Source organism: Mandrillus leucophaeus, unplaced genomic scaffold, assembly GCF_000951045.1.
Source record: "Mandrillus leucophaeus isolate KB7577 unplaced genomic scaffold, Mleu.le_1.0 Scaffold1, whole genome shotgun sequence".
Taxonomy (NCBI): Eukaryota; Metazoa; Chordata; class Mammalia; order Primates; family Cercopithecidae; genus Mandrillus; species Mandrillus leucophaeus.
The window spans coordinates 6,014,642-6,040,282 of record NW_012098097.1 but is presented as its reverse complement, the minus strand read 5'-3'; the positions used below and the strand labels follow the sequence as shown (position 1 = coordinate 6,040,282).

Here is a 25,641-nt window from a genome sequence, read left to right as displayed (position 1 = left end):
TTTTTTTTGACTCTCACTCTGTTGCCCAGGCTGGAGTGCAGTGGCACGATCTCAGCTCACTGCAGCCTCCACCTCCCTGGTTCAAGCGATTCTTCTGCCTCGGCCTCCTGAGTAGCTGGGATTACCGGCACCTGCCACCATGCCCAGCTAATTTTTGTATTTTTAGTAGAGATGGAGTTTCACCACGTTGGCCAGGCGGGTCTCAAACTCCTGACCTCAGGTGATCCACCTGCCGTGGCCTTCCAGAGTGCTGGGATTACAGGTGTGAGCCACCATGCCTGGCCTGACCTCACATTTTCTTCCAGTTGTCACCCATTTATTTGGCCCCTTTACAGCAGAATTCCTCAAAAGAATCTTCCGTATTCACTACCTCCAATTCCTCTGCTCTCATTCTCCCTTGAACCTGCTCCAAGTAGGTTCCCGTCCCCGCCACCCCACTGAAGCTCTTACTGCCAAAGTTGCCCATAATTCCTGTGGTGCTCATATTAAGTCAAACAGCAGGCTTATCCCGCCTGACTCAGCAGTTGTGTTTGACACGTGGATCTCTCCTTCCTCTTAAAATACTTGCTTTCCTCGGCTTCCCTCGCTAGCTGTTCCTCCCCTCCAACCACTGAATGCTCTGAATGCTGGAGGCCCCCAGGAATCAATCCACGACCCTCTTCTCTACCTAAGAGAATCCATTCATTCTCCTAGTGTGCACTCACGGCAGATCATCTGTGTGCTGATAATGGCAGACTTTTAGCATCAGCCATGACCTTTCCAAATCCGACAGGAACTTTGTTAACCGTTGTACCCCCATTACTATGAATGCACGAGTGAATGAATGATTTCATAAATGACTGCCTCAGCTTTCAGTCATCTACCCATACGAGAAGAATCTGCTTTTTATTTATTTTTATTATTTTATTTTATTTTAGAGATGGAGTCTTGCTCTGTTGCCTGGGCTGGAGTGCAGTGGTGTGATCTCAGCTCACTGCAACCTTCACCTCCCAGGTTCAAGCGATCCTCCTGCCTCAGCCTGCCAAGTCACTGGGACTGCAGGTGCACGCCAACACTCCTGGCTAATTTTTGTATTTTTAGTAGAGACAGGGGTCTTGCAATGTTGCCCAGGCTGGCCTTGAACTCATGGGCTCAGGCGACTCCCCTGCCTCAGCTTCCCAAGTGTTAGGATTACAGGTGTGAGCCACTGCAACCTGCCCTCTCCCCCTTTCTAAAAAAGAAATCTCTACAAAAGAAATCCCCATCTCTACAAAAGAAAGAGCCGGGTGTGGTAGCACTTGTATGTAGTCAGAGCTACCTGGGGGGCTGAGGCAAGAGGATAGCTTGAACCCGGAGGTCAAGGTTACAATGAGCCAAGATCATGCCACTGCACCCCAGTCTGGGTGACAAAGTGAGACCCGTCTCAAAATAAAATAATATAGGAGAGAGGGCCGGGCATAGTGGCTCACACCTGTAATCTCAGCACTTTGGGAAGCCAAGGTGGTTGGATTGCCTGAGCCCAGGAGTTCAAGACCAGCCTGGGAAACATGGCAAGACCCCGTCTCTACAAAAAATTGAAAACTTAGCTGGGTGTGGTGGTGCTCACCTGTAGTCCTAGCTACTCAGGAGGCTGAGGTGGGAGGATGGCTTGAGCCCAGGAGGTCAAGGCTGCAGTGAGCTGTGATCGTGCCACTGCACTCCAGCCTGGGCAACAGAGTGAGGCCTGCCTCAAATAAATAATAAAGGGGGAGAGGTATTGGAGAAAAGCAAGGATTTCATGGTAACAAGATGTCCTAACTGCCACCCATACATGCCAGTGAGGACACTATTATTAGCTCTTTCTCACTTTTATTCCGTGGCTTCTTCCACGGAAATGAGAAATTGACAAGCCGGTGACTTGCAGAAACCTCATTGGCCAGCAGGGGGCGCCAAATGACCTCCAATTCTGCATGTGGGCTGGGCCCGACTGGTTGCTCCCTGGATGGCCTGTCCTGGAACTAGCCGAAGTGTTAACCCGTGCTACATAGGAAGTGATTGAAAACAATGGCCAGGCTCGGTGGCTCACACCTGTAATCCCAGCACTTTGGGAGGCCAAGGCGGTGGATCATGAGGTCAGGAGATGGAGACCATCCTGGCTAATGTGGTGAAACCCCATCTCTACTAAAAATACAAAAAATTAGCCGGGCATGGTGGCGGGCGCCTGGGTCCCAGCAGAGGCTGAGGCAGGAGAATGTCATGAACCCGGGAGGCGGACCTTGCAGTGGGCTGAGATCGCGCCACTGCACTCCAGCCTGGGCGACAGTGTGAGACTCCGTCTCAAAAAACAGAAGGAAAAAGAAAACACCATGGGGCATCTGTTGTGTTCCTGGCCTAGAACCTTCTGCAGCCATGGGGTGCCTTAGGAAACTGGCCAAGCACCTGGGTGAAACCCTTAGAACCTGCACCCCTCACGTGGACCCCAGGAAGTACGTGTCCTTAACCTCACTGAACGTACGACAAAACTGCAGCTCCGGAAAGTCACCTGGGCAGGTCCCGCTGCTGTAAACGGTGCAGCTGGGATTCAGCCTCCCGCTGCCCGCCGTCTTGGCCGAGGCTTCCTCTGCAGCGGGCCTCGTTCCTGTTAACCAGCAGCTGCTGATGCAGTGGGCCCAGGGTGGCCCTGAGACTCTGCATCCCTCACCAGCTCCCAGGTGACATGAGGCCACCAGCGCTTGCACCACGCTCTGTCTGGATAGACTCCACACTGCCTTATCCCCCCAGCTCAGCCTCCCGTAAGACGGATTTGCTTTATTCCTCCAGGAACTGTACTGAGTGCTGACATGCCAGTGCTACGCTAAATCCTCCAGGCATGGCGGGAAACCACAGACACCTGGGGGCCATGCCCTGGAGTTTACTGTCTGGCAGAGACCAGGGTCTTGGCTGTGGAAACGAAGGTTCTGGAAAGGTTTCTAAAACTGTTCTTAAAGACTTTTTTTTTTTTTTTTGAGATGGAGTCTTGCTCTGTCGCCCAGGCTGGAGTACAGTGGTGTAATCTTGGCTCACTGCAACCTCCACCTCCCAGGTTCAGGCGATTCTCCTGCCTTAGCCTCCAGAGTAGCCGGGACTACAGGCACCTGCCACCATGCCTGGCAAATTTTTTTGTATTTTTAGTAGAAATGGGGATTCACCATGTTGGCCAGGCTGGTCTTGAACTGCTGACCTCAAATGATCCACCCACCTCGGCCTCCTAAAGTGCTGGGATTACAGGCGTGAGCCACCGCGCCCGGCCTCTGAAAGACTTCTCTGCTGTTTCCTAGGTGACTCACAGCAATGAAGGTGTCTCTTAGACTACAGGTCAGCAGAGACAGGAGGGACGCTTGTTGCCCCTGTGCCCGTCACTCCCACTTCCTTCTGTTTCCACAGATTTATTTCTGGGAAGCCCAGCGAGGGAACCTCACGGAGCGAGTGAAGACGCTTTTCCTGGCTGAGAACAATGTGAAGCTCAAGAACTTGACGGGTTACACGGCCTACATGGTCAGCGTGGCCGCCTTCAACGCCGCTGGGGACGGGCCTCGGAGCACCCCCACCCAAGGCCAGACCCAGCAAGCAGGTGGGAGAGGGGGCCTTGACGGGGGGTAGGTCGGCCACAGGGGGTTGCAAGAGGACCCACCCGGCATCCGGGCTCTTGGCAGGTGTGGAGGCAGCTGCCTTATCCCCCCGAGGATCTGGGCGTGGTAACCAGGTCCCCGGAGACGCCCTCCCAAGTGGGAGAGCCCAAGCTCAGGAAAGAGAGGCTGTCCCCATAAAGCCTTGAGAAACCCCCACATCTCATCCCTGTCCTCCCCATCCTTTGCCCCGCCTTGCAGAGGGACAGTCAGCACCCCAGCCCCTCCCAGCCAGCTTACTTCTGCTCCCTGCCTTCTTCCCACCTGCCTTCCCTCTGTCTCTCTGGCTTTGTTCATTCCACAAGTACTGAGTGTCTTATGAGCCTGTGCCATGCTAGATGCTAGGGACACAATGGTGAGACCAACAAGGTCCCCGCCCTAGTGTGGGGCACAGATCATAAGCAAGTTGATGATGTAAATGCAGACGGGGGTCAGCACAGGGGACCTAAGAGTGGGGCAGGAGTGGGTGGATGGCTTTGGATAGGTTCACCCACAAAGGCCTCCCTGAGAAGGTGAGATTTGAATGAGCAGAGGCCAGCAGGGGCCTGGCATGGTGGCTCACGCCTGAAATCCCAGCACTTTGGGAGGCCAAGGCGGGTGTATCACCTGAGGACGGGAATTTGAGACCAGCCTGGCCAACATGGTGAAACCCCATCTCTACTAAAAATACAAAAAATTATCTAGGCGTGGTGGCACGTGCCTGTAATCCCATTTTCTCAAGAGGCTGAGGCAAGAGAATCGTTTGAACCCGAGAAGTGGAGGTTGCAGTGAGCCGAGATTGTGCCACTGCTGCACTCTAGCCTGGGTGACAGAGCAAAAAAAAAAAAAAAAAAAGACAAGAGGCCTGCCATGGGATGCTCAGGAGGTGGCAGAGGGTTCCAGGCAGAGGGAACAGCAGGTGCTAAAGACTAGAGGCTGGAGAAGAACCAGGGAACATAGAGAAAGCCAGGTGGCTTGCAGGAAAATGGGGTGAGAACTCGGGGTGGGGAATTGGGATTGGGATTAATTATAAGTACAAGGGACCACACGTGGTGTCTCACACCTGTAATCCCAGCACTTTGGGAGGCCAAGCTGGGTGGATCATTTGAGGTCAGGAGTTCGAGACCAGCCTGGCCAACATGACGAAACTCTATCTGTACTAAAAAAATACAAAAATGAGCTGGGCGTGGTGGTGCACCTCTCTCCAATCCCAGCTACTCAGGAGGCTGAGACAGGAGGATCGTTTGAACCTGGAGGGTGGAGGTTGCAGTGAGCTGAGATTGCACTACTGCACTCCAGCCTGGATGACAGGGCAAGAATCTGTCTAAAAAAATAAAAAAATTTAAAAGTACGCTGGGAAGCCATGGGAGGGCTTGAGCAGTTGAGCAACAGGGTCTGGTTTACATTTACAGAAAAGTGCCCCGACTGCTGTGCAGAAGATGGCCTGGCAGAGGGGAGAGAGTTGAGGCAGGGAGGGGAGATCAGGAGGCTGAAGGGTGGCAGGTGCAGAGGAGAGGGCGCTGGTGAGAATCCTGCTGCCTGTGTGCAGAGCGAGCCTGGATGTCAGGCACTGTCACACTTAACCCTCCCAGAAGCCCCGCGGACAGGCAGGGCAGGCGGCACCCTCATTTCACGATGAGCCAGGGTCGCCCGGGAAGTTATGCTATTTGTCCAGGGTTGCCCAGCTGGTCACTGGGGGAGCAAAGGCTGGAACCCAGGATTTCTGAGAGAACCAAGTGTTCTGTCCTGGTGGTCTGGAATACTGGCCTCTTGCCCCGGCCTCCCTTGAGTATCTTGTTCACCCTGCTGCTTCCTATGCTGTCAGTGACATGTGGCTTTTAAAGAGCTGCAGAGGGCACACCTGTGGCATCAGTTCCTCATTATGACCCTCTTTGGGGACAAGCCCTGGCTCCAGGGAACCCTTTCCCTCCACCTCCCCCAGGGTCTGATGGTGGCCAGGATGAGCATGAGCCACTGAATGTACGAGTCTGTCCGTCCGCCTCCTGTCCCAGCCACTCTCTTGTCAGTGTCGTCTGCCGGATGCGAACCCCAGGGAACCCGAGGCTTCCGTCACTGTGGCAGCAGGACAACATGTTCTGTCCCACGTCCCTGTAGCACAGAGCAGGCAGGAAGGGCCCCCTGAGCTCACCTCCCTCCTTCAAAGACACTCGCTGACTCTGCCTCCCGGGGCTGGAGCCGGAAGCGGGTCTGGATTAGCTCCGGCTTGGTGGGGAGGCAGTACTGGACAATAATAGCCTGGTCATCCTCCCCGGGCCAGCTGGGGATGCCGCAGATTGGGACGCTTCCTGCCCTTCCTCTGTCCTCCCCCTCAGGGGAGCCCCCGCCCCATGTTTTCGGGGTTGCCACAGGGTTCTCAGTCCAAGAAAACATTTCTCCCAGAGGGTCTGACTGTCCTTGGCGTGGCTCCCCCTGACTGCGTGGGGCCTCGGTGACAAGCCCTGGGGCCCCAGGAGGAGAGGAAAGCCATCTCCGTCTGCTGTGGTTCTGGCATCTTCTTTGTTTAGCACCCACCGAATGTTCTGAGGCCCAGACACCCCCTACCTTCTCCTCCATGAAAGCCAAAAGACGAACCCCACAAAGTCAGGAAATGGCCTTGTCCCATGATGACCCTGGGGGTGTGACAGCTTGTCCCACACTCATAGCCCGGGCTCAGAGCCACTTAGCAGGGAGAAGCCTGAATTCTGCAACTTGAGGGGAAAATCGAGTTCTCTTTCTTCCCAGTTCTTAGGACTCCGATACTGGAAAGTTGAGAGAGGAGAGGAAGGGGGCCTGGTGACCTCCAGTGACCTCCTGCCCGCCTTTTCTGACGAGCCCCACACTCTTGTTCCTCCCGGGCTCAGACCCAACACTCCCGCTAGCTCCTTGGAGCTGCACCCAGGGCTTTGAACTTCCACAGAAGAAGGAAACAAAAATGCTTTGCTGTCTCCCGCAGCCCCCAGCGCTCCCAGCTCCGTCAAGTTCAGTGAGCTGACCACAACCTCGGTGAACGTGTCCTGGGAAGCCCCGCAGTTCCCCAACGGCATCCTGGAGGGCTATCGGCTGGTGTACGAGCCCTGCAGCCCCGTGGATGGTGAGTGAATACCCCAGCATGGCTCCCCAGCCCCTCACTTTGCAAAAGCTCACTCTCATATCAGCACCCATCACAGCCACTACACATAAGTGAGGTTCGGTGAGAGTCTCCCCATCTTATAAACACAGAAACTGAGTCCCAGACAAGGGAAAGGGTATTTCCAAGGTAAAACAACAGCAAGTTGAGGGCAGAGTTAGAGGAGAGCTCCAGGTCTCCTAACTTCCAGGCAGAGAATCGTTAAATATATTCTTCCCCCTTTGGTCGATGGAAACAGGGAGGAAAGGAAGGGAAACCTGGCCGGGCGCGGTGGCTCAAGCCTGTAATCCCAGCACTTTGGGAGGCCGAGATGGGTGGATCACAAGGTCAGGAGATCGAGACCATCCTGGCTAACACGGTGAAACCCCATCTCTACTAAAAAATACAAAAAACTAGCCGGGCGAGGTGGCGGGCGCCTGTAGTCCCAGCTACTCGGGAGGCTGAGGCAGGAGAATGGCGTGAACCCGGGAGACGGAGCTTGCAGTGAGCCGAGATCCGGCCACTGCACTCCAGCCTGGGCGACAGAGCAAGACTCCGTCTCAAAAAAAAAAAAAAAGGAAGGGAAACCTGAGTGGACAGGGCTCTGTTGAGACCATAAAGAAAGGGGGCAGCCAGGGGCAGTGGCTCACGCCTGTAATGCCAGCACTTTGGGAGGCAGAGGCAGGTGGATCACCTGAGGTCAGGAGTTCCAAGACCAACCTGGCCAACATGGTGAAACCCTGTCTTTACTGAAACTACAAAATTAGCTGGGCTAATATTGGTGGTGGTGGGCGCCTATAGTCCCAGCTACTCGGGAGGCTGAGGCAGGAGAATGGCGTGAACCCGGGAGACGGAGCTTGCAGTGAGCCGAGATCCGGCCACTGCACTCCAGCCTGGGCGACAGAGCGAGACTCCGTCTCAAAAAAAAAAAAAAAGGAAGGGAAACCTGAGTGGACAGGGCTCTGTTGAGACCATAAAGAAAGGGGGCAGCCAGGGGCAGTGGCTCACGCCTGTAATGCCAGCACTTTGGGAGGCAGAGGCAGGTGGATCACCTGAGGTCAGGAGTTCCAAGACCAACCTGGCCAACATGGTGAAACCCTGTCTTTACTGAAACTACAAAATTAGCTGGGCTAATATTGGTGGTGGTGGGCGCCTATAGTCTCAGCTACTCGGGAGCCTGAGGCAGGAGAATCACTTGAACTCGGGAGGCAGAGGTTGCAGTGAGCCGAGATCACGCCACTGCACTCCAGCCTGGGCGACAGAGCTAAATTCCATCTCAAAAAAAAAAAGAGAGAGAAAGAAAAAAGAAAAGAAAAAAAAAGAAAAAGAAAAGAAGAGGGGAGCCCCTGTGGGTCCTACTTTGCCCTTTCCCAAACCTTAGGGTTCTCAGCTTTACTGTGTGTTAGTTCTTCTTTAGCTTTTGTGGGAGTCAGGAACCCCTTTGAGAATCTGGTGAGAATCTGACCAAAGCTTCAGAGCCTCTCCCCAGGAAGATGCACAAGACCAGGGAGGTCCCTGCACCCCCCACTGCCATCTGTGGACCCCAGATCAAGAGCCCTGCTCTGCAAATGACCTTGCTCTTGTCCTTAACCCTGTTCCTCTGAGTGGTCTTCCAACCCCTTCCTCCGGGCCCCAGCTGGGACCGTGCCCCATTTCTGGGCTCCTAGGCTGGTCTGCGCAGCCCCTGACAGTGGGCATCTGGCACCTGCCAGCTTTCTACCCCTGGTAACATGCCTAGAAATCCCTACCATTTTGTTACCAACGAACAGCCTATGAGGACGGGATTTAGGTAGGAAGGAAACTGCACTCCTTACTGCCTGGGACTAGTCCCAGCCAGGTGCTGGGGGTGTGGCTGACCCCTGGAGCCACCCCTCTCCCTCTCACCCCCTCCAATCACTGAGCCTGGCAAGAACAAGGGGCGGAGCCCTGGGACCAGCAGTTCTGGGTCAGCCCAGGGAACAATGGCCCTCAGTCTTCCCTGCCCCACCGGGTGCCAGCAGCTCATTCTGCAAAGGGGAGCTATACGTTAGAACACCAGGGGGCAGCCGGGCCCGGCAGGAGATCCAGTTAGGTGCCAGAGTGGGGCAGAGGACAGCGGTCCCCGAGACAAGGTACAGGGGGCCAGCACAAGCCCTCTTCACAGGGGCCTCAACCCGGCCTGTCCAGGACCCTCTCGACTTGACCGATGTGAGCTCTTTGTCTTCCAGGTCCACAGTCTGGTGGGATCTGGACAGTGTGGCTCAACTCCACAGCCCTACATGTTCCCATCTTCCCAGAATAGCCCAGTTAATAAGTGCAGCAAGATGAGGCCCCGCCTGGCCAGCCCAGTGTCCACACCCCAGTTAGTTGATCCTGGGTTCAGGTCAGCAGCAAACCAGCCTCACAAGAGCCCAGCAGCCCCCACTGTCCTGTAGGGAAAACCAAGGCCCAGGCAGATGAGGGCTTTGTGCAGAATTGTCAAAGAACAAGTAGCCAGAGTCCCTGTTCCTGGTCCCGGGGTCATTTCATTCTTTCAGGAAGCCCCTCTGAGCCTACTTTGTTCCATCATTCAATAATCCACTTAGTGGCCGGGCGCAGTGGCTCATACCTGTAATCCCAGCACTTCAGGAGGCCGAGGCAGTGGATCATCTGAGGTCAGGAGTTCGAGACCAACCTGACCAATATGGCAAAATTCCTCTCTATTAAAAGTACAAAATTAGCTGGGCATGGTGGTGGATGCCTACTTAGGAGGCTGAGGCAGGAGAATCGCTTGAACCCAGGAGGCGGAGGTTGCAGTGAGCTGAGATCACGCCATTGCACTCCAGCCTGGACAACAAGAGTGAAAATCCACCTCAAAATAATAATATTAATAATCCACTTAGTCAATAAATAGGTCAGGCACCTACATGCTCTGTTATTTTACTTAAAGCTCATAACATCCCTGCTAAGATGCTGTGGACACCCTCACTCGGCAGAACAAACTGAAGTCAGGTTAAAGGACATGCCAGGGCCAGCACCATCATGGGGTCTGAGCCCAGCCTCCTAGTTGCAAGGCCTGTCTATCACTGGTGACTGGTGTGCCTGAGGAACATGGGAAATGACGCGAGTCCCGGCTCCCAGGGAGGCTGGCAGTCAGGAGTGTTTGGATTCATGAAGCACAGAGCAAACCTCCACCTCCTAAAAGCTGGCCCAAGCCTCCCGTCTAGTTGCTGTGATTTGGGATGCTGAGGCATCCTCACTTTTGCCCTGAAAAGCCTGGTGGACTGGGCACAGTGGTTCACGCCTATAATCCCAGCACTTTGAGAGGCCAAGATGGGAGGATCACTTGAGGCCAAGAGTTCGGGACCAGCCTGGGCAACATAATGAGATCCTGTCTCTACAAAAATTTAAAAATTAGCCGGGCATGATGGTACACACCTATAGTCTCAGCTACTTGGAAGGCTGAAAGTGGGAGAATGGCTTGAACCCAGGAGGTCAAGGCTATAGTGAATCATGATTGTGCCTGAGCAACAGAGCAAGACCTTGTCTTTAAAAAAAAAAAAAATCGTGGCAGATATAGGTGATGGAGGGCCATATGAGCTCCTGGCTGAACCCCAGAGGTGGAGCTGGAGTGGGGCTCAGGTGGAGGACCTGGTCAAAAGTGTGTCCCCCCAACTCTGGGCTTTTGGTATTTTTATGGAAACACTTCCTAAAAAAATATATGATTCTAGTCCCATGGGATGCTGCATAAGGGAATAAAAATGGAGATGGAACGTATTTGGGCTGCAGAGGTTACATTAAACAGGATGGCGAGTGTTCTCTTTTCTTTAGATGCTGATGGACCCTGTGGCTACTCAGTAGACACAGACAGTAGTAGCTTTTCTCGAACTTACTGAGCCCCGGAGCCCTTCTCCCTGAGAACAGCAGGCAGGACCGTGCTCTGAGAAACACAGCATGGGCAATGTGGCTGTATAGGCTGGAGGAGCGTTTCAGCCTAACCTCAAGGAGTGAGGCCCCTGCCCAAGGTCCCGGGGCCCAGACCACGGCCGCTTCTCCTTCCCCGTGGCCTCCAGTGCCCTCAGTGGGCCCTGCACCTGGTGGCCCCTGCAGTCCCCACTTGTTGTGCCTCCCCCAGGCGTCAGCAAGATCGTGACAGTGGACGTGAAGGGGAACAGCCCCCTGTGGCTGAAGGTGAAGGACCTGGCGGAGGGGGTGACCTACAGGTTCCGCATCAGAGCCAAGACCTTCACCTACGGGCCGGAGATCGAAGCTAACGTCACCACAGGCCCCGGAGAAGGTAGGAGAGCAATGGGCCAGGCGTGTCCTCCACACGGCGGTTCAGCCCCCTCAGTCGGAAGGGGCCCCCAGTGTCAAGAGCTGTGCTGGACCCTGGAAACAGAGTGGAGGACAGAGCTCACGCTTTCCCCTGGTGCCCAGTGACCACTCCCTCCGCTCCCTCCTCCTGGATTCCGCACTTTGATTAATGGCATCAGTGTCCTTGGGTTCCTCAAGCCACAAACCCTGAAGCAGCTCCCTCTCCTCTCCCACTTAGGCCCAGTGCACAGGCCTGGCCCCCCTCCCCTCCCGCTTAGGCCCAACCCACAGGCCTGGCCTGGCCACTGCGCCTGCTCCGTTTTTTCTCTCCCCGCTAATTGCGCGGCCTCCTTCACTTCCGTCCTGGAAGGATGCAGCCTGGCAGGTGCCCCTGCCTTTCACCCAGCCAGAGCCATCTTCCCACGCCCCTGAACCACCCCTACCCTCTAGGCAGCGGTTCTCAGAGCAGGGCACACTAAAACGCACATTCCCAGGGTGGATGCTTGGAGGGGTTGATTTCCTGGGGCTGAGGTGGGACCTGGCAATCTGCACTTACACAAAAGCCCCTGGAGGCTGTGACAAAGTGGCACCTTGAGAAACACCAGATGGAGCAGGTCACCTATTCACAGCCAGGGCCCTGCCTCCCCCACCTCACCACCCACCCCCTCCGCAGAATGCCCTTTTGTGTGTAACTGCCCCCCTACCGCACCACCCCCTCCCACCCCAGGAAGTCTTCCTTCATCTTCTGTATTGTTCTGTTGTTGTTGTTTTGGTGTTTTTGTTTGTTTGTTTTGAGACAGAGTCTGACTCTGTCATCCAGGCTGGAGTGTAGTGGTGCAATCTCGGCTCACTGCAACTGCCACCTCCCAGGTTCAAGCAATTCTCAATCTTCAGCCTCCCAAGTAGCTGGGATTACAGGTGATTTCCACCACGACTAGCTAATTTTTGTATTTTCAGTAGAGACCGGGTTTGGCCAGGCTGGTCTCCAACTCCTGACCTCAAGTGATCCACCTGCCTCAGTCTCCCAAAGTGCTGGGATTACAGGCATGAGCCACCGCATCCAATCGCCTCCTTTAAATATCCTCTTCACCTCCCTTTCCCTCCCACCCCTCCTCCCCCAAGGCATTTGCCATGGTCCAGGTTTAGCCCTCCAAAGTCCCTGTTACCGGTCAGTGTGGACTGTCCTGTCCTGAACACAAAAGCCACCTCCCAGGCCACTCTGCTGCCTCCCTCCCTAAGAAGGGGTACAGCCCATCCCGGACTTCCCCTAAAATCCCATCTCCTCCTCTGCCCTGCCTTTTCAGCCAGGAGTGGCGAAGGCCTTCCCTCCCCAGGGGCCTGATTAGCCTGACTGAGGAGGGGAGCCAGGCCTGGGAGGCCAGCCCGTTCTGGTCTGTCACCTGCCCTACAGGCCGTCTTACCCTAATGGCTCAGGCTGGCTACGCTTCACTTTTTCTTTCTGGCCAGTCACTTTCTATTCCCCACAGTCTGGTTCTGCAAAGAAGCCCTGGGCTCTAGGGCAAACTCAGGACAAAGCCTGCAGGAGGGCCCAGGAGCCACCCAGCCGCTGTCCTTCTTCTATCCCCAGCTCCGCCCCACACTGCCTCTCACCGGAACCAGCTTCCTGGGAAACAAAAGTAGGAGAGAGAGCTGGCAGGCAACTGAGGACCACGCGTTGGCAGTGGCCTGGGGACAGGAGAGGCCTGTGCGGAGGACAGGTTATTCTATCCTGAGGCTTGAAGTGTCCCAGGTGGGAGGTGGGGAGGTGGGAAGAGAGAAAGGGCAGAGGGTACAGAGAAGGTAGTGGAGGGCACTCTGAGAAAGACAGAACCAGCAGGGCACAGTGCTTCACGCCTGTAATCCCAGCATTTTGGGGGGTCAAGGCAGGTGGATTGCCTGAGCCCAGGAGTTCAAGACCAGCCTGGGCAACACAGCAAACCCCCTCTCTACAAAAACAAAATTATCCAGGCACGCCGGCGAATACGTGAAGTCCCAGCTACTCTGGAGGCTGTGGTGGGAGGATCGTTTGAGCCCAGGAGGTGGAGGCTGCAGTGAGCTGTGATCGTGCCACTGCACTCCAGCCTGGGCAACAGAGTGAGAACATGTCTCAAAAAAAGAAATAAAGAAGCCATCCTCCCCACATGGTGTGGGTGCAAGGCGGGGTCTGCAGTGGGGGAACATGCAGCCAGGCAGTGGTTGGACTCGCTGGAAGCTCCTGGCCCCAGAGAACATACGGGCTCCATCCTCAGGCCTGAGCACTGTCCTGTATGGGATAAGAGTACAGGGTCCTAGGGGCTGCCTGCCCTACCACACTCTCTCAGGCGTGTCCACCCCACCTGACTCTGCCCTTCGGCTGCAGACAGTCTGCTCCTTAGGGAAGGAAGGAAATGGTGCCCTCTAAGGCCGTGGGGTGGGCATAGGGGCCGGGCGGGGCTGCCAGGCTATGTGAGCGATGGAGTGGGCATAGGGGCCGGGTGGGGCTGCTAGGCTATGTGAGCGATGGAGTGGGCATAGGGGTTGGGCAGGGCTGCCAGGCTGTGTGAGCGATGGAGTGGGCATAGGGGCTGGGCGGGGCTGCCAGGTCTGTGTTGGCCTCCTGTCTGGCTTGCTGGCTCTCCAGGGCCCTGGGGGAGCATCAGTGTGAGGCTAGACTCTGCTCTCTTCCTGGCAGGCATCCACAGAGACCCCCCCACCAACAAACCAGGTGGCCACCCACTTATGCACTGGTTCCCTCCCTCATCCCCTAAGCACAGAGGAAGCACCTACTGTGTGCCCAGCTCTTGGGGTACAGAGCCCCACCTTTGATGGGGAATAGGATTGGAGGTGACAGTATGTGGGGTTGGGATTCTGGATGGGCACCCCCAAGAGAAGGGGCTCAGGGCCCCTTGTAGACAGACACCTGGCTCCTCTCACTGCAGAAGTCACTTCCTCTCATCTGCTCCGGCTCCTAGGGCCGGCTCCCTGACTGGCCCACATCCCAGCCTGCTCCTGACGTACCTTCATGCCAGGAGAGTTGCAAAGGGCCCAGTCCTTCCTCCCTCCTCCTAGCAGCAGAGGCTGCAAGGCCTCCTGGGGCATGAACCCCCTCTCCCTTTGTCTAACCTGATAGCAAATGCAGTTGAGGTTGGGGGATTTCAGGAGGGAGGGCGGACATCATATCATTTACTAGGAGGGAGAAATTGTGGACTCTTCAGCCCCACTCCGACCAGCCCCCTCCTCTCATGGGCCCACTCTGCCATCATCGCACCCACCTCTATTCTGCCCCCCTGCCCCCTGCCCCTGATCCAGGATACAGCCTTCTAGCCTTACCTTCCAAAAGGCCCTTACAGGAGTGGAAACTGAGGCACTAGAAGGCTCTGTGAATTGATCAAAATCACCCATCTAACACGTTCTGGGCTGGAACCCAGGTCTCCTGACTCTACTCTGGGGACCTTTCTGGACCATTCCATTTGTTTTCTGCCCTGGGATTTGGAGTGTGGCACAAAGGGGTGGCCTAGAGGGGACAACAGTCCATCCTGGCAGGCCCAGCCTGAGAGGCACTCTCAGGCCTCGACATTTGCAGGGCTTCCTGGCAGCTGTCTGTCCAGGGTTGCTTTTGTCACCCAGCGCTCCTCCTCGAGCCCAGGGTGACGGGCTGGGTGGCTGTTCTGGGTTCTATACATCCCTTGCCTCTGTGTGCTGTCTGCAGGTGCCCCAGGACCGCCCGGCGTGCCCATCATCGTGCGGTACAGCTCCGCCATCGCCATCCACTGGTCCAGCGGAGACCCGGGCAAAGGGCCCATCACCCGCTACGTCATCGAGGCCAGGCCTTCAGGTGCGCCCCGCCCTGCTGGGCTGAGACCCCACGGCTCACTGTCTCCCTCCTTCCCGGGTCCCTCCACCTGGGGCACGTGCGTCTGTCGTCCGCCTGAGAAGGCGCCTCTGTGCTACAGGTGAAGTCACCTGGCCCTGTTGAGGAGTGGGAAACCAGGTGGGGGTGCTCCTAGAGCTGGACTCCTGGCTAAGTAACCCCCAGGAGGCCCCCAGAGAAGGGCTCTTAGTGCTAGCTGAGGACCAGCTTGGGTTGAGGATTGCTCAGGATGCCAGAAGCCCGAGCACGTGGTGCACATGGCTCACACATTGAATCCTCCACACGACCCCACTGATGGGTGCCCCCTAACTAAAAGACCCCAGCTGCCTCTCAAAGCCCTGTCTCTGCCACCATGGGTGTCTCGGTGGCTGCTGTAATCGTACCAGCCTCTCCTGTCAAGCCTGAAATTGAATCACAAGAACTTCCAAAGCCATCAGATGAGTGACAGATAAGTCACTCCAGGGGGCTGCTCTCCACTGCTCCAGTTTCACCCATCCTGACACCCGCTTGCTGGGCTCTGCTTACTCGCAGGAGCTCGCAGCCACTGCCAGCTCCCTGCGTTGCTAGGTTTCCAAGTTAATCAGAGGTGCCAGAGTCAGCAAGAACAGGAGGCCTGTTCTCTGTATGCCATGGATCCACGGTTAGGTGATTAAAATTGAGAAGGAAAACAAGGCTTTGTTCCTCTAGCCCAAATAGCAAATGACAATCATAATGGGACGTCACCAGGCATCTCGGTAGCTAATACTTCTGATGGGGAATATGGAAACATCCCAGGGACAAATTGTTAATACTTCAAGGTAGCTAGGCACTAATCATCCCAATAGCAAAGAGTTAATAATTCCAGTAGTTCCTGGAAGCCACTAGCACCGCTCCTGCCTTAATCACATGCTAAGAATCGCAGTTGCATGTAGCGAATACATCTAGCTGCTCAGATCTGCTGCGTGACCAGAGGATGCACGCAGGGCTGGCTCTCTCCCCACTCCAGATGGTCCCTCCCTGGCCCTCTGGTGCCGGCTGCTGAATTGGCCAGGAGACCATTACGTGCTTCTCCCAACCAGGGCCTGCACCTGTTTATTCCACCCAAGTTGGCCAGCTGGGGTGCCAGGCTGTGGAATGTTGGCCCCTGACTCTGGCCCTGTTGATTCTCCAGTGTTTCCTGGGAGGCCCAGCGTGAGACTCTGGTGTTCCAAGTTTGAGGGCTGTGACTTGGTCCACACTGGTGGAATCAAGCCCTGAGCATAAAAGTAAGGACCAAGCCAGGGCCCTGTGAGAAACCAGGACTTGGAGCAGGGCCAGGGCCAGAGAGCAGAGGACAGGATCAGTAACCAGGCAAGGGGAGGAGGGAGGAGAGGGGGCAAGGGGCGTGGTGGCCTGTCCCTAAGGCTGTTTGAGAGCAGGCTGCTGTTACGGGGTGAGCATCTCTCCCCTCAATGCCCCCGTTCCTTCTTCTGTGCTTCCCTTCTCATCCTCAGGATGGCATAGCCCTTGTCCTACACTTGCCCCTGAATTGCTTGTGCTTCGGGCTAGGCAGGATAAACTACATACACCCCCTTTCTACAAGCCAGGAGCTGCCAGGCGCTGCAGACCCAGGGAGGGGTTCACTGAGGGATTTACAGCCCCAGGAGCCTGTCCTGCACATCAGCCAACTCCTGGGGCTGGTGGCTGGAGCCCCAGCGTGACATTCCAGTAGCTTCTGGCCTGGCCTGGTTGCCCCAGCCCCACCCTTTGTCCCTGTGTGGGGTGGAACAAGGGGGTTAAATAGCAGACAGGAGATCCCAGCTTCTGGAAGGCAGGAGCAGAGGCCTCAACGATCCCAGCCCATCCAGCAAACACAGGTCCAACTCCTGACTGCATTGAGCAGGGAAGTTCGGTGCCAGAAATGAGGTGGCCCCAGGCAGTAACGCCAGCTCTGCTGCTGACAGCGTGGGGCTTTGGGAAGATGAGTGAAGCTTCCTCCAGGCCTTGGTGTCCTCATCTGTAAAATGGGGACAGCAGTTCCTCCCTCTTGCCATTGCTATGGATTTGAAAAGGAAAGCATGTAGACCCAGGATGCTTGACAGAGGCGTAAGTGTCAGCTGTTGTCACCGTCATCATCATTATGACATCACTCAAAGATAAGTGAGAGAATTCAGAGGCATGTGAGGAAAATGGATTTGCACCCTAGTACTAAAATTTCAAGGCATGAAGTTCTGAAACTGGGCACCTCATGCTATGAAAAGGCCAGGGAAGAAAGTTTCCATTTATTTATTCAACAAATGGTGAGAAGGTGTCTGTGCTGGGTGCTGGGCTAAGGAAGACTTAAGATGAATTAGTCATGATCCTTGCTCTTGAGGGATTTCACAGCCAGCAAAGGGGAAAGAGAGAAAGAAAGATATTAAACAAAAAGATGGGCCAGGCATGGTGGCTCACACCTGTAATCCCAGCACTTTGGGAGGCCAAGGCAGGAAGATCACAAGGTCAGGAGATCAAGACCATCCTGGCCAACATGGCGAAACCCCATCTCTACTAAAAATAAAAAAATAAAAAAAATTAGCTGGGCGTGGTGGCACGTGCTTGTAATCTGAGCTACTCGGGAGGCTGAGGCAGGAGAATCGCTTGAACACGGAAGTCGGAGGTTGCAGTGAGCCGAGATCGTGCCACAGCACTCCAGCCTGAGTGACAGAGCGAGACTCCGTCTCCAAATAAATAAATAAGTTAGCCGGCGTGGTGGCAGGTGCCTATAATCCCAGCTACTCAAGAGGCTGAGGTAGGAGAATCTCTTGAATGGGAGGCAGAGCTTGCAGCGAGCCGAGATCGTGCCATCGCACTCCAGCTTGGGCGACAGAGCGAGACTCCGTCTCAAAAAAAAAAGATGGAGGTGTAGCAGGCAGAGGCTCAAAAACAAATAAGACCAACAATGAGGCCGAGGTTTGGAACCCTGGAGCCTTCTGCAAGGACACCTCTGATGCAGCCTGGGTCCCCATGGCTTTCCCCAAATTGGAAGGATCCACACTGGAAGTGGGGAGGCAGCCCCTTCATCAGGTCCCACCACTGGGTCCAAAATTCAGACAGGACTCCAGAGCATGGAGGCGCCTCTGCTGCAGTGCTCAACTTACACGACTGGGTCTGTGAGAAAGTATGGTGAGGAAAACAAATAAAATCATCATCTCTAGGGAAGGGCGGCCCTGAGCTGGGCACACCTCTGGTGGGAGAGCAGCTTCCACCAGAGGGTGCAGAAGCAGAATGGCGAGATTGGCCACTGGGCGACCTCCCTGGAGCAGGCCAGACAGAGAGGACCTGCGAGTGGGCCTCGCTGACGTCCTTCTACCGTGAAGAGCGGTCTGACCAGGCCCAAGGTGACTTGGATACTTTGGTTTCCAAATCAGCCCCGCACTGCCACCAGCAGGAAGATGCACCTCTTTCGGGGCCAGGCTGACCCCATCGGCCCCACCCAGAGTGTGCAGCCAGGGCCCCTCCTGCCCTCCCCACCAGCATGATGGATGCCCAGGGCTGTGGCATGGGCTTGCCTCTTCCCCGACCCAGGCAGCACCCACACCGCTCCGATTAAACAGCATGAAGGTGAATGATATCCCACGAGGGCAAGGCCCAGAGAGCCACAGATAAAGAGGGGAAGGGGATCTGAAGGAAGCTCAGGTGCAAAGGACAGAGGTGGCTGAGGCCAACACGGGGTGAACAGACAGGGGACCCCTGGGCGCCTGCGGTCCCTCTTTCTCTTCTCTGCTCGGCCCTAAGAAAGAAGGTGACTGAAGAGGAGCTCGCCAGATCCAGGCAACTTAATTAAACCCACTCGGGAAACCCAAATTTTTCCTGTTGGCTGAGCCTGGTGGCTCACACCTGTAATGCCAGCACTGTGAGAGGCTGAGGTGGGAGGATCGCTTGAGCCCGGGAGGTTGGGGCTGCAGTGAGCCGAGAGCACACCACTGCACTACAGCTTCAGCAACAGAGCGAGACCCTGTCTCAAAATAATTTTTTTAAAACCAAATCTTTCCTGCAGCTGTTATTTAAAAGAAACGATAAAGACTGGGTGTGGTAGCTCACACCTGTAATCCTAACACTTTGGGAGGCCAAGTCGGGCAGATCACCTGAGGTCAGAAGTTCAAGACCAGCCTGGCCAACATGATGAAACCCTGTCTCTACCAAAAAATACAAAATTTAGCTGGGTGTGGTGGAGTAAGCCTGTAATCCCAGCTACCCGGGAGGCTGAGGTAGGAAAATAGCTTGAACCTGGGAGGTGGAGGTTGCGGTGAGCTGAGATGGCACCACTGCACTCCAGCCTAGATGACAGAGTGAGACTCCATATCAAAAAAAAAAAAAAAAAAAAAAAAAATGGCCAGGCGCAGTGGCTTACACCGGTAATCCCACTTTGGGAGGCTGAAGCGGGTGGATCACCTAAGGTCGGGAGTTCGAGACCAGCCTGACCAGCATCGAGAAACCCCATCTCTACTAAAAATACAAAATTAGCCAGGCATGGGGGGCTCGGGAGGCTGAGGCTGGAGAATCCCTTGAACTCGGGGAGCAGAGGTTACGGTGAGCCGAGATCATGCCATTGCACTCCAACCTGGGCGACAAGAGCGAAACTCTGTCTCAAAAAAAAAAGGAAGAAAAATAGCACTCTTACTTTTGTCTCCTGCCACCACCACTGTGTATGTTTTGAATTAGGAAAGGAGGTTAGAAAAACAGGGCCTAGTTAAGTAAAGAAGAGGGTATTCCCATATGGTAATATCTTAGGCAGTCACTTAAAATCATGTTTCCAACCGTTTTTAATGATGTGGAAGACAGAATCCGTAGTGTTCTGCCTGCACAAGTGCTAACTTGTTGAGCCTGTTTCTCTGGATGGTGGTACTGTCATTGGTTGTGACAGTACTTTCTACACAGTACATATCTTTTAATGTAGTACAGATATTTTAATAAAAAGAATAAAAGAGATGCTCCAAAAGGTATCTTTTTTTTTTGAGACTGAGTCTTGTTCTGTTGCCCAGGCCGGAATGTGGTGGCGTGATCTCAGCTCACTGCAACTCCTGTCTCCCAGGTTCAAGCGATTCCCCTGCCTCAGCCTCCCCAGTAGCTGGGATTACAGGCATGTGCCACCACGCCAAGCTAATTTTTGTATTTTTAGTAGAGACAAGGTTTCGCCGTGTTGGCCAGGCAGGTCTCGAACTCCTAACCTCAGGTGATCCACCCGCCTCGGCCTCTCAAAGTGCTGGAATTACAGGCGTGAGCCACCGCGCTTCGTCCAAAAGGTGTCTTTTTCAGAAACTTCAAGGCAGGACCAAGGCCTGCGATTCCGTGTAGAACAAGGCGGATCCCACAGGCCCAGCCCTCAGGGAACATAGGACGGGGCTGGGAGCGGCATTTGGGGCTCCCCCTCATCTCCCAGGGCCTCCCTCTCTGTGCTCCTGCAGACGAGGGACTATGGGACATCCTCATCAAAGACATCCCCAAGGAGGTGAGCTCCTACACGTTCAGCATGGACATCCTGAAACCGGGCGTGAGCTATGACTTCCGGGTCATCGCGGTCAACGACTACGGCTTCGGCACCCCCAGCAGCCCCTCCCAGTCTGTGCCAGGTACCAGCCTGGGGGCTGAGGGAGTAGGGGAGCCCCACAGCAGAGCCTGCAGGCTGACGCGGGGCAGGGGGGAAGGAGGAGAGGCATCAGGGCACCAGGAGCATGTGGCGGGAACCAAAACGCATTGTCCCCTCGGGGCTGTGAAGAGGCAAGTCCTGGTGCCCAGGCCTGGGTCAGCCTTCAAGGCCAGAGGACGCTAGGGGCCTTGATCTTGGGGCTCCCTTTTAAGGACTCCAGAAGCCCCAGGTAGGGGCAGAGCAGAGGGCCCAAGATGCAAACTTCCATGCGCTCATCACCCAGGACATTCAGGGGCTCCAGGCCATAACTGTCTTTCCGTGGAAACCTCCAGCCCCAACGTGGCAGGGTCAGCAGCTGCAGAGCAGTAGTGACACAGGCGGGCCTTAGGCCTGACTGGGCAGTACCCGGGTGCAGCAGGGTCACCACCCCTCCCGTTTTCCTCCCCTCATTCTTCCTGTCTGGCATGTCTTAGAGCGCACAAAGGGCTCTGCTCTCTAAACCCATGACCCAAAATGTTATTGCTAAGCACTCTGAATACAAAGGCCCCTTCCCCCAAGCAGAAGCACAACTCAAAGGAACCCAGCCTCCTCCCCGTGCCACACATTGCCCTTACTGAGAGAACGAAATCTTTTACCCGCATTGGTAAAACCAAATCCTGGGACAGAAGTGCCTCAAGGCTGAAACAGAGAGCCCACCCCTTGTCCACACAGCATGAGTAGTCCTGGCTGGGTGCAGAAAGCACAGTCTAGGGGTTTTGAAAGAAGGGAGCTCTACCTGGAAGAGACGTCTTAAAGACCCTCTCACCATGCTCTGGATCATGTAAATCTTTCACCTTTTACTAAAGAATCCCTGTGTCCATCCTCCCGGTTCCCGCTGCCTTCTGTCACCAGCAAAAATTTCACTCCAAACTGAACCTCAGGAAAAGCTCTTTCAGCCTCCTGCAGGCCAGGGAAGCACCTTTCCCCATGAGATTGAGGTCTGCTTATCAAGATAGCCCCTAGACAAGCACAAAACAAAAAAAGAAAAGGGGCTGGGAATGGTGGCTCATATCTGTAATCCCAGCACTGTGGGAGGGCGAGGCAGGTGGATCACCTGAGGTCAGGAGTTCGAGACCAGCCTGGGCAACATGGTGAAACCCCGTCTGTACTAAAAATACAAAATTTAGCCAGATGTGGTGGCAGGCACCTGTAATCGCAGTTACTGGGGAGGCTGAGGTAGGAAAATTGCTTGAACCCAGGAGGTGGAGGTTGCAGTGAGCCAAGATCGTGCCATTGCACTCCAGCGTGGGAAACAAGAGTGAAACTCTGTCTCAAAAAAAAAAAAAGAAAAAAAGAAAAAGGAAAAGTAGCCAACACACTGCCACTCTCCCCTCCTATGTCCCTAGCAGACATCACTAATCAATCTTAGCACTCTTTCCTGTTGAGCCAGGTAGCCACCTCAGAACTCATCTCACATCACCCCTCCAGGGAGCCCTTTACCGACTGATCAAAGTGGGTACTTGAGGTGAAACTATCCTTACAGAGGTTCTCCCTCATTCAGAGGGCACAGACCCTGCCTTCCCATAGATTGTGAGCATTTGGTAGGGTCCCAACCGGAGCAGGAGATTTGGAGGGAGGAGGGGGCTGAGCACTCTATATACCTGACCCCATCCATGCTCCAGCCCAGAAAGCCAACCCCTTCTACGAGGAGTGGTGGTTCTTGGTGGTCATCGCCCTGGTCGGCCTCATCTTCATTCTGCTTCTGGTCTTCGTGCTCATCATCCGGGGCCAGAGCAAGAAGTATGCCAAGAAGACAGATTCAGGTGAGTAAGCTGGCACCAGCCGTGCTGGCTGGACTTGACTTTTACATATCTCCCTTTTGCCCAGGACAGGGGTGATCAGGTCCCTCTCCTGGCAGCACATCTGCTCTGGTGGGTGGGGAAGCCTAGGGTTTCTATACACAATCTCAACCTCTTATTTTGGTCTCAACTCTACCAAGAGAAAGGGGGGATAACCCAGCCAGGTGGGAAGTGGTATGGGAGAGCGGAGGCCACAGTCTAAAGGGTGTCAATCTCCCCCTGACTTCAGGGAACAGTGCCAAGTCTGGAGCCCTAGGCCACAGCGAGATGATGAGCTTAGATGAAAGCAGCTTCCCTGCCCTGGAACTCAACAACAGGCGGCTCTCCGTCAAGAATTCTTTCTGCCGAAAGAACGGCCTGTACACCAGGTACTGGGCCCTCTGCGGGGTTGGGGGGGCCAGGCCCAGCAGTGCCCAGGTGGGGAGAATGCTGGGGAAGGCCATAGAGCAGGCAGTGCTTACCTGGCCATACCTTGTCCTGGGAAACACCATTCAAGCCCCAGGGCTAGGAATGGTCAGCAGAAAGACCGGTGAGGCCCAAGCAGGACAACTAGGGGCCTGTCCCAGTCCCCACCATGCCCAGTCACAACCTGGGGGTGAGGGCACACTGGGGAGAAATTTACAAGGAGGTAACTACTAAGAGTTCCTGACAGTGACAGCAGAATGCAAATAACTGGCAAAATATTGCAAACCAACCTACTGCTGTTCGGAGCCAACTGCCAGGGAAACAGCCCTGGAGATTGTCACTTGCCCCAAAGGCAAGACAGGCCCAGCCAACGCAGACCGAGCAAACACACCTTAGCGAAGGACGCCTGAGCACCCCCATTATCACTATGTCCTACCGTCTTCCTCCCCATCTGGGAAACCCTCTCCCCCGGTCCTTATTTCTACCTATTAAAGGACAACCTCCTATCCCCATTAGCCTCAAAGGGCAGCATCTGAAAGCAGCCCATGAGGACAGGACCAGGCTGGTGGCGTGAGTACAGCTGCTGTTTCCTCCTGACTTCTTTCTAACCCCAGCCCCCTCCTAGTCCCTACTCCTTATGGCCACTGGGCTGCCCATTTCCAAGGGCACGAGCAGCTGCTAGGGCCCACCTGACCCTCCCCTGATGTGTGGCGGTTTTCTGTTCCCCTGAGCTCAAGAAAGACTGGGCCAGAGGGCTCCTGTCTCCGGCCTCAGCCCTATTGGCATTCCCAGCTCACTGGAGGCGGCAGTCAGGAGGAGTCCAGCCTCACTCAGGAGCTCACAAAGCTTCCCTCTGTCTCTGTCTTAGAGGGACGAAGCTACGTGTGTGTTCATCTAGAGGATGGAGGGAGGGGCTCCCAAAGCCGAGCTCTTATCCTCTGCCAAATCCAGCCTTCCAAAGAAAGAGCTGTTTGAGGCCCCCACAGCGGGCCCAGCCAGGCCCAGCATGACCACAGCAGCCCCGCCAGGCTGGCTCCGGGGCCCTGCCACATGTAACAAGGGGGCATTTCACACATGGCCTCACCTTCGCCTGCCCTTCCCAGCCTCTCCTACCCACAGTGCACACACATCCAGGCCACTGTGTGCCCCCAAAGCCACTGGGTGTGCACAAAATTCCCATTTGCAGCAAAGCAACCCCAGGATGTGGGGTCCTGAACCCAGCCACGGTGACATCCCCCCTACATTCACCCTGCATGTTGCCATGACAGCATTAGCCTGGCACCCCATTTTTCCCTCTTTGCCCTCCTCCAGGTTCCTATCTCCCAGGCCCAGGCCCCTGGAAGGCAGACCCAGGAAGGAGGAGGAGCACAGGGTGGTGGGGATCCATGCCCCCCAGGCCCCGCTGTGGTCTCCCTAGGCCAGGGGAGGCTGCTCTGAGTGAGTGCACCTCTCAGCCCCACTTCCCACTCTCTCCAGGTCTCCCCCCAGGCCCAGCCCGGGCAGCCTGCACTACTCGGATGAGGATGTCACCAAGTACAATGACCTCATCCCTGCAGAGAGCAGCAGCCTGACCGAGAAGCCCTCAGAAATCTCCGACTCTCAGGTGAGGGCAGGAGGGCCAGGTGTCCTGCGGAGGGGAGGGAGCAGCGCCTCCCAGAGTGGGGCGGTGAAGGTAGATGGGCTTTCTTCCTTTCCTTCATGGGGCAGTAAAGACTAAAGGGCCCAAGAAACCACCCTGAAGTCATATATGGGCCATTTGTCCCCTCCCAAGTTCTGCTCAAAGTTTGCAGCCAGTGCTAATGGGGTCCCAGGAACCTTGATCATAGGAGGTCCTCCGAAGATCATGGCCCTCTCTACTTTCAGGGGTCGCCCCACAGGCTCAGTTGCTCATTAGGTCTGGCCTGCAAGGGAGCATGCTGAAGGTGTGGAGAGGGAGACTCTGGGGAGAAGGTTGACACACAGCCCTGCATTCCAGGCCAGAGACCTGGAAAAATGCTCAGCTTCACTACTCATGGATCAAAACAAGCTTCAGAAACAGAGGGCTGGGTGTCCTGGAGCCCTGAGGATGAGACGCAGTGTAGACCAGGGAGATATTAAGCTTTGGAGCTTTGGACCTGAGTGTGAATCCTGGCTTTGCTGCCCGTGACCTGGGATGTCCTGGATATGCCAAGTAACCTTTCTAAGCCTCAGTTTCCCCATCTGTGGAACAGGCAGGGGTGATAATAGGCTCTGTCCTGAGGCCATGGGGAGGATCTGCTGAGATTAGACACAGACGAACTCAGCGTAGAGCCAGGCACACGGCAACCATTCTGTAAATGTCAGCTTTTATATCAAGAGGGGGGGTCAGTGCCTCTGGAAGACACCGAGCTTCAGAGGGCAGACATTAGGTGGGTCACGCAGGGACACCGTGTCCCAGGCTTGTGGGGGAGGGGCTGTGTGTATTCCAACCATGCAGCCTGACAGCTTCCCACCCCCACCCTCTCTGCCTCAGCCAAGCCTAGTGGTTACTGAGGAAAGGGCCACGAAAGGCCACTGCGTCCCACGCCCTGGACCTTTCTGCCCAAGCCTGGGAGAGGAAGTGAAGGAAGAGGTGCCAGCAGGGAGCTGGGCTGCTGGCTTTGCAGGAGGTGCCAGGAAGCCTGGGATCACGTGGTGGGCCCCGTGGGCTCAGGGCCTGTCACTCACTGCTGTTTTGTTCAGCTCCAGGGTTACTGATGGACTTGGCAGAGCCGAGAAGGCTGGACCTAACTCCCTAGCTCAAAGTTGGCAGGAACAGAGACCCCAACTTAGCATGGTTTACCCAGGGACTTATTGTGGGGCACAAAACCCATGTGATCCAAGTTATAAGATTTTTTTGTTGTTAAGACAGGGTCTTGCTCTGGATTGCAAGTGGTGCAATCTCCGCTCACTGAGACCTCTACCTAGGGTTCAAGCAATTCTCCTGCCTCAGCCTCCCGAGTAGCTGGGATTACAGGCATGCGCCA

At 55.3% G+C, this 25,641-nt stretch overlaps 1 protein-coding gene across 1 annotated transcript in view; it reads left to right on the top strand.

Annotated features, from left to right (window-relative positions):
* SDK2 (sidekick cell adhesion molecule 2) overlaps positions 1-25,641 on the top strand; it is a 347,161-nt gene that overhangs the window by 301,989 nt on the left and 19,531 nt on the right. The window contains exons 36-43 of the mRNA XM_011971658.1: positions 3,382-3,568; positions 6,556-6,693; positions 10,802-10,963; positions 14,669-14,794; positions 20,233-20,397; positions 22,076-22,216; positions 22,482-22,620; positions 24,134-24,260. Coding sequence (XP_011827048.1) covers positions 3,382-3,568; positions 6,556-6,693; positions 10,802-10,963; positions 14,669-14,794; positions 20,233-20,397; positions 22,076-22,216; positions 22,482-22,620; positions 24,134-24,260 — 1,185 coding nt within the window. The remainder of the gene's footprint in view (positions 1-3,381; positions 3,569-6,555; positions 6,694-10,801; positions 10,964-14,668; positions 14,795-20,232; positions 20,398-22,075; positions 22,217-22,481; positions 22,621-24,133; positions 24,261-25,641) is intronic.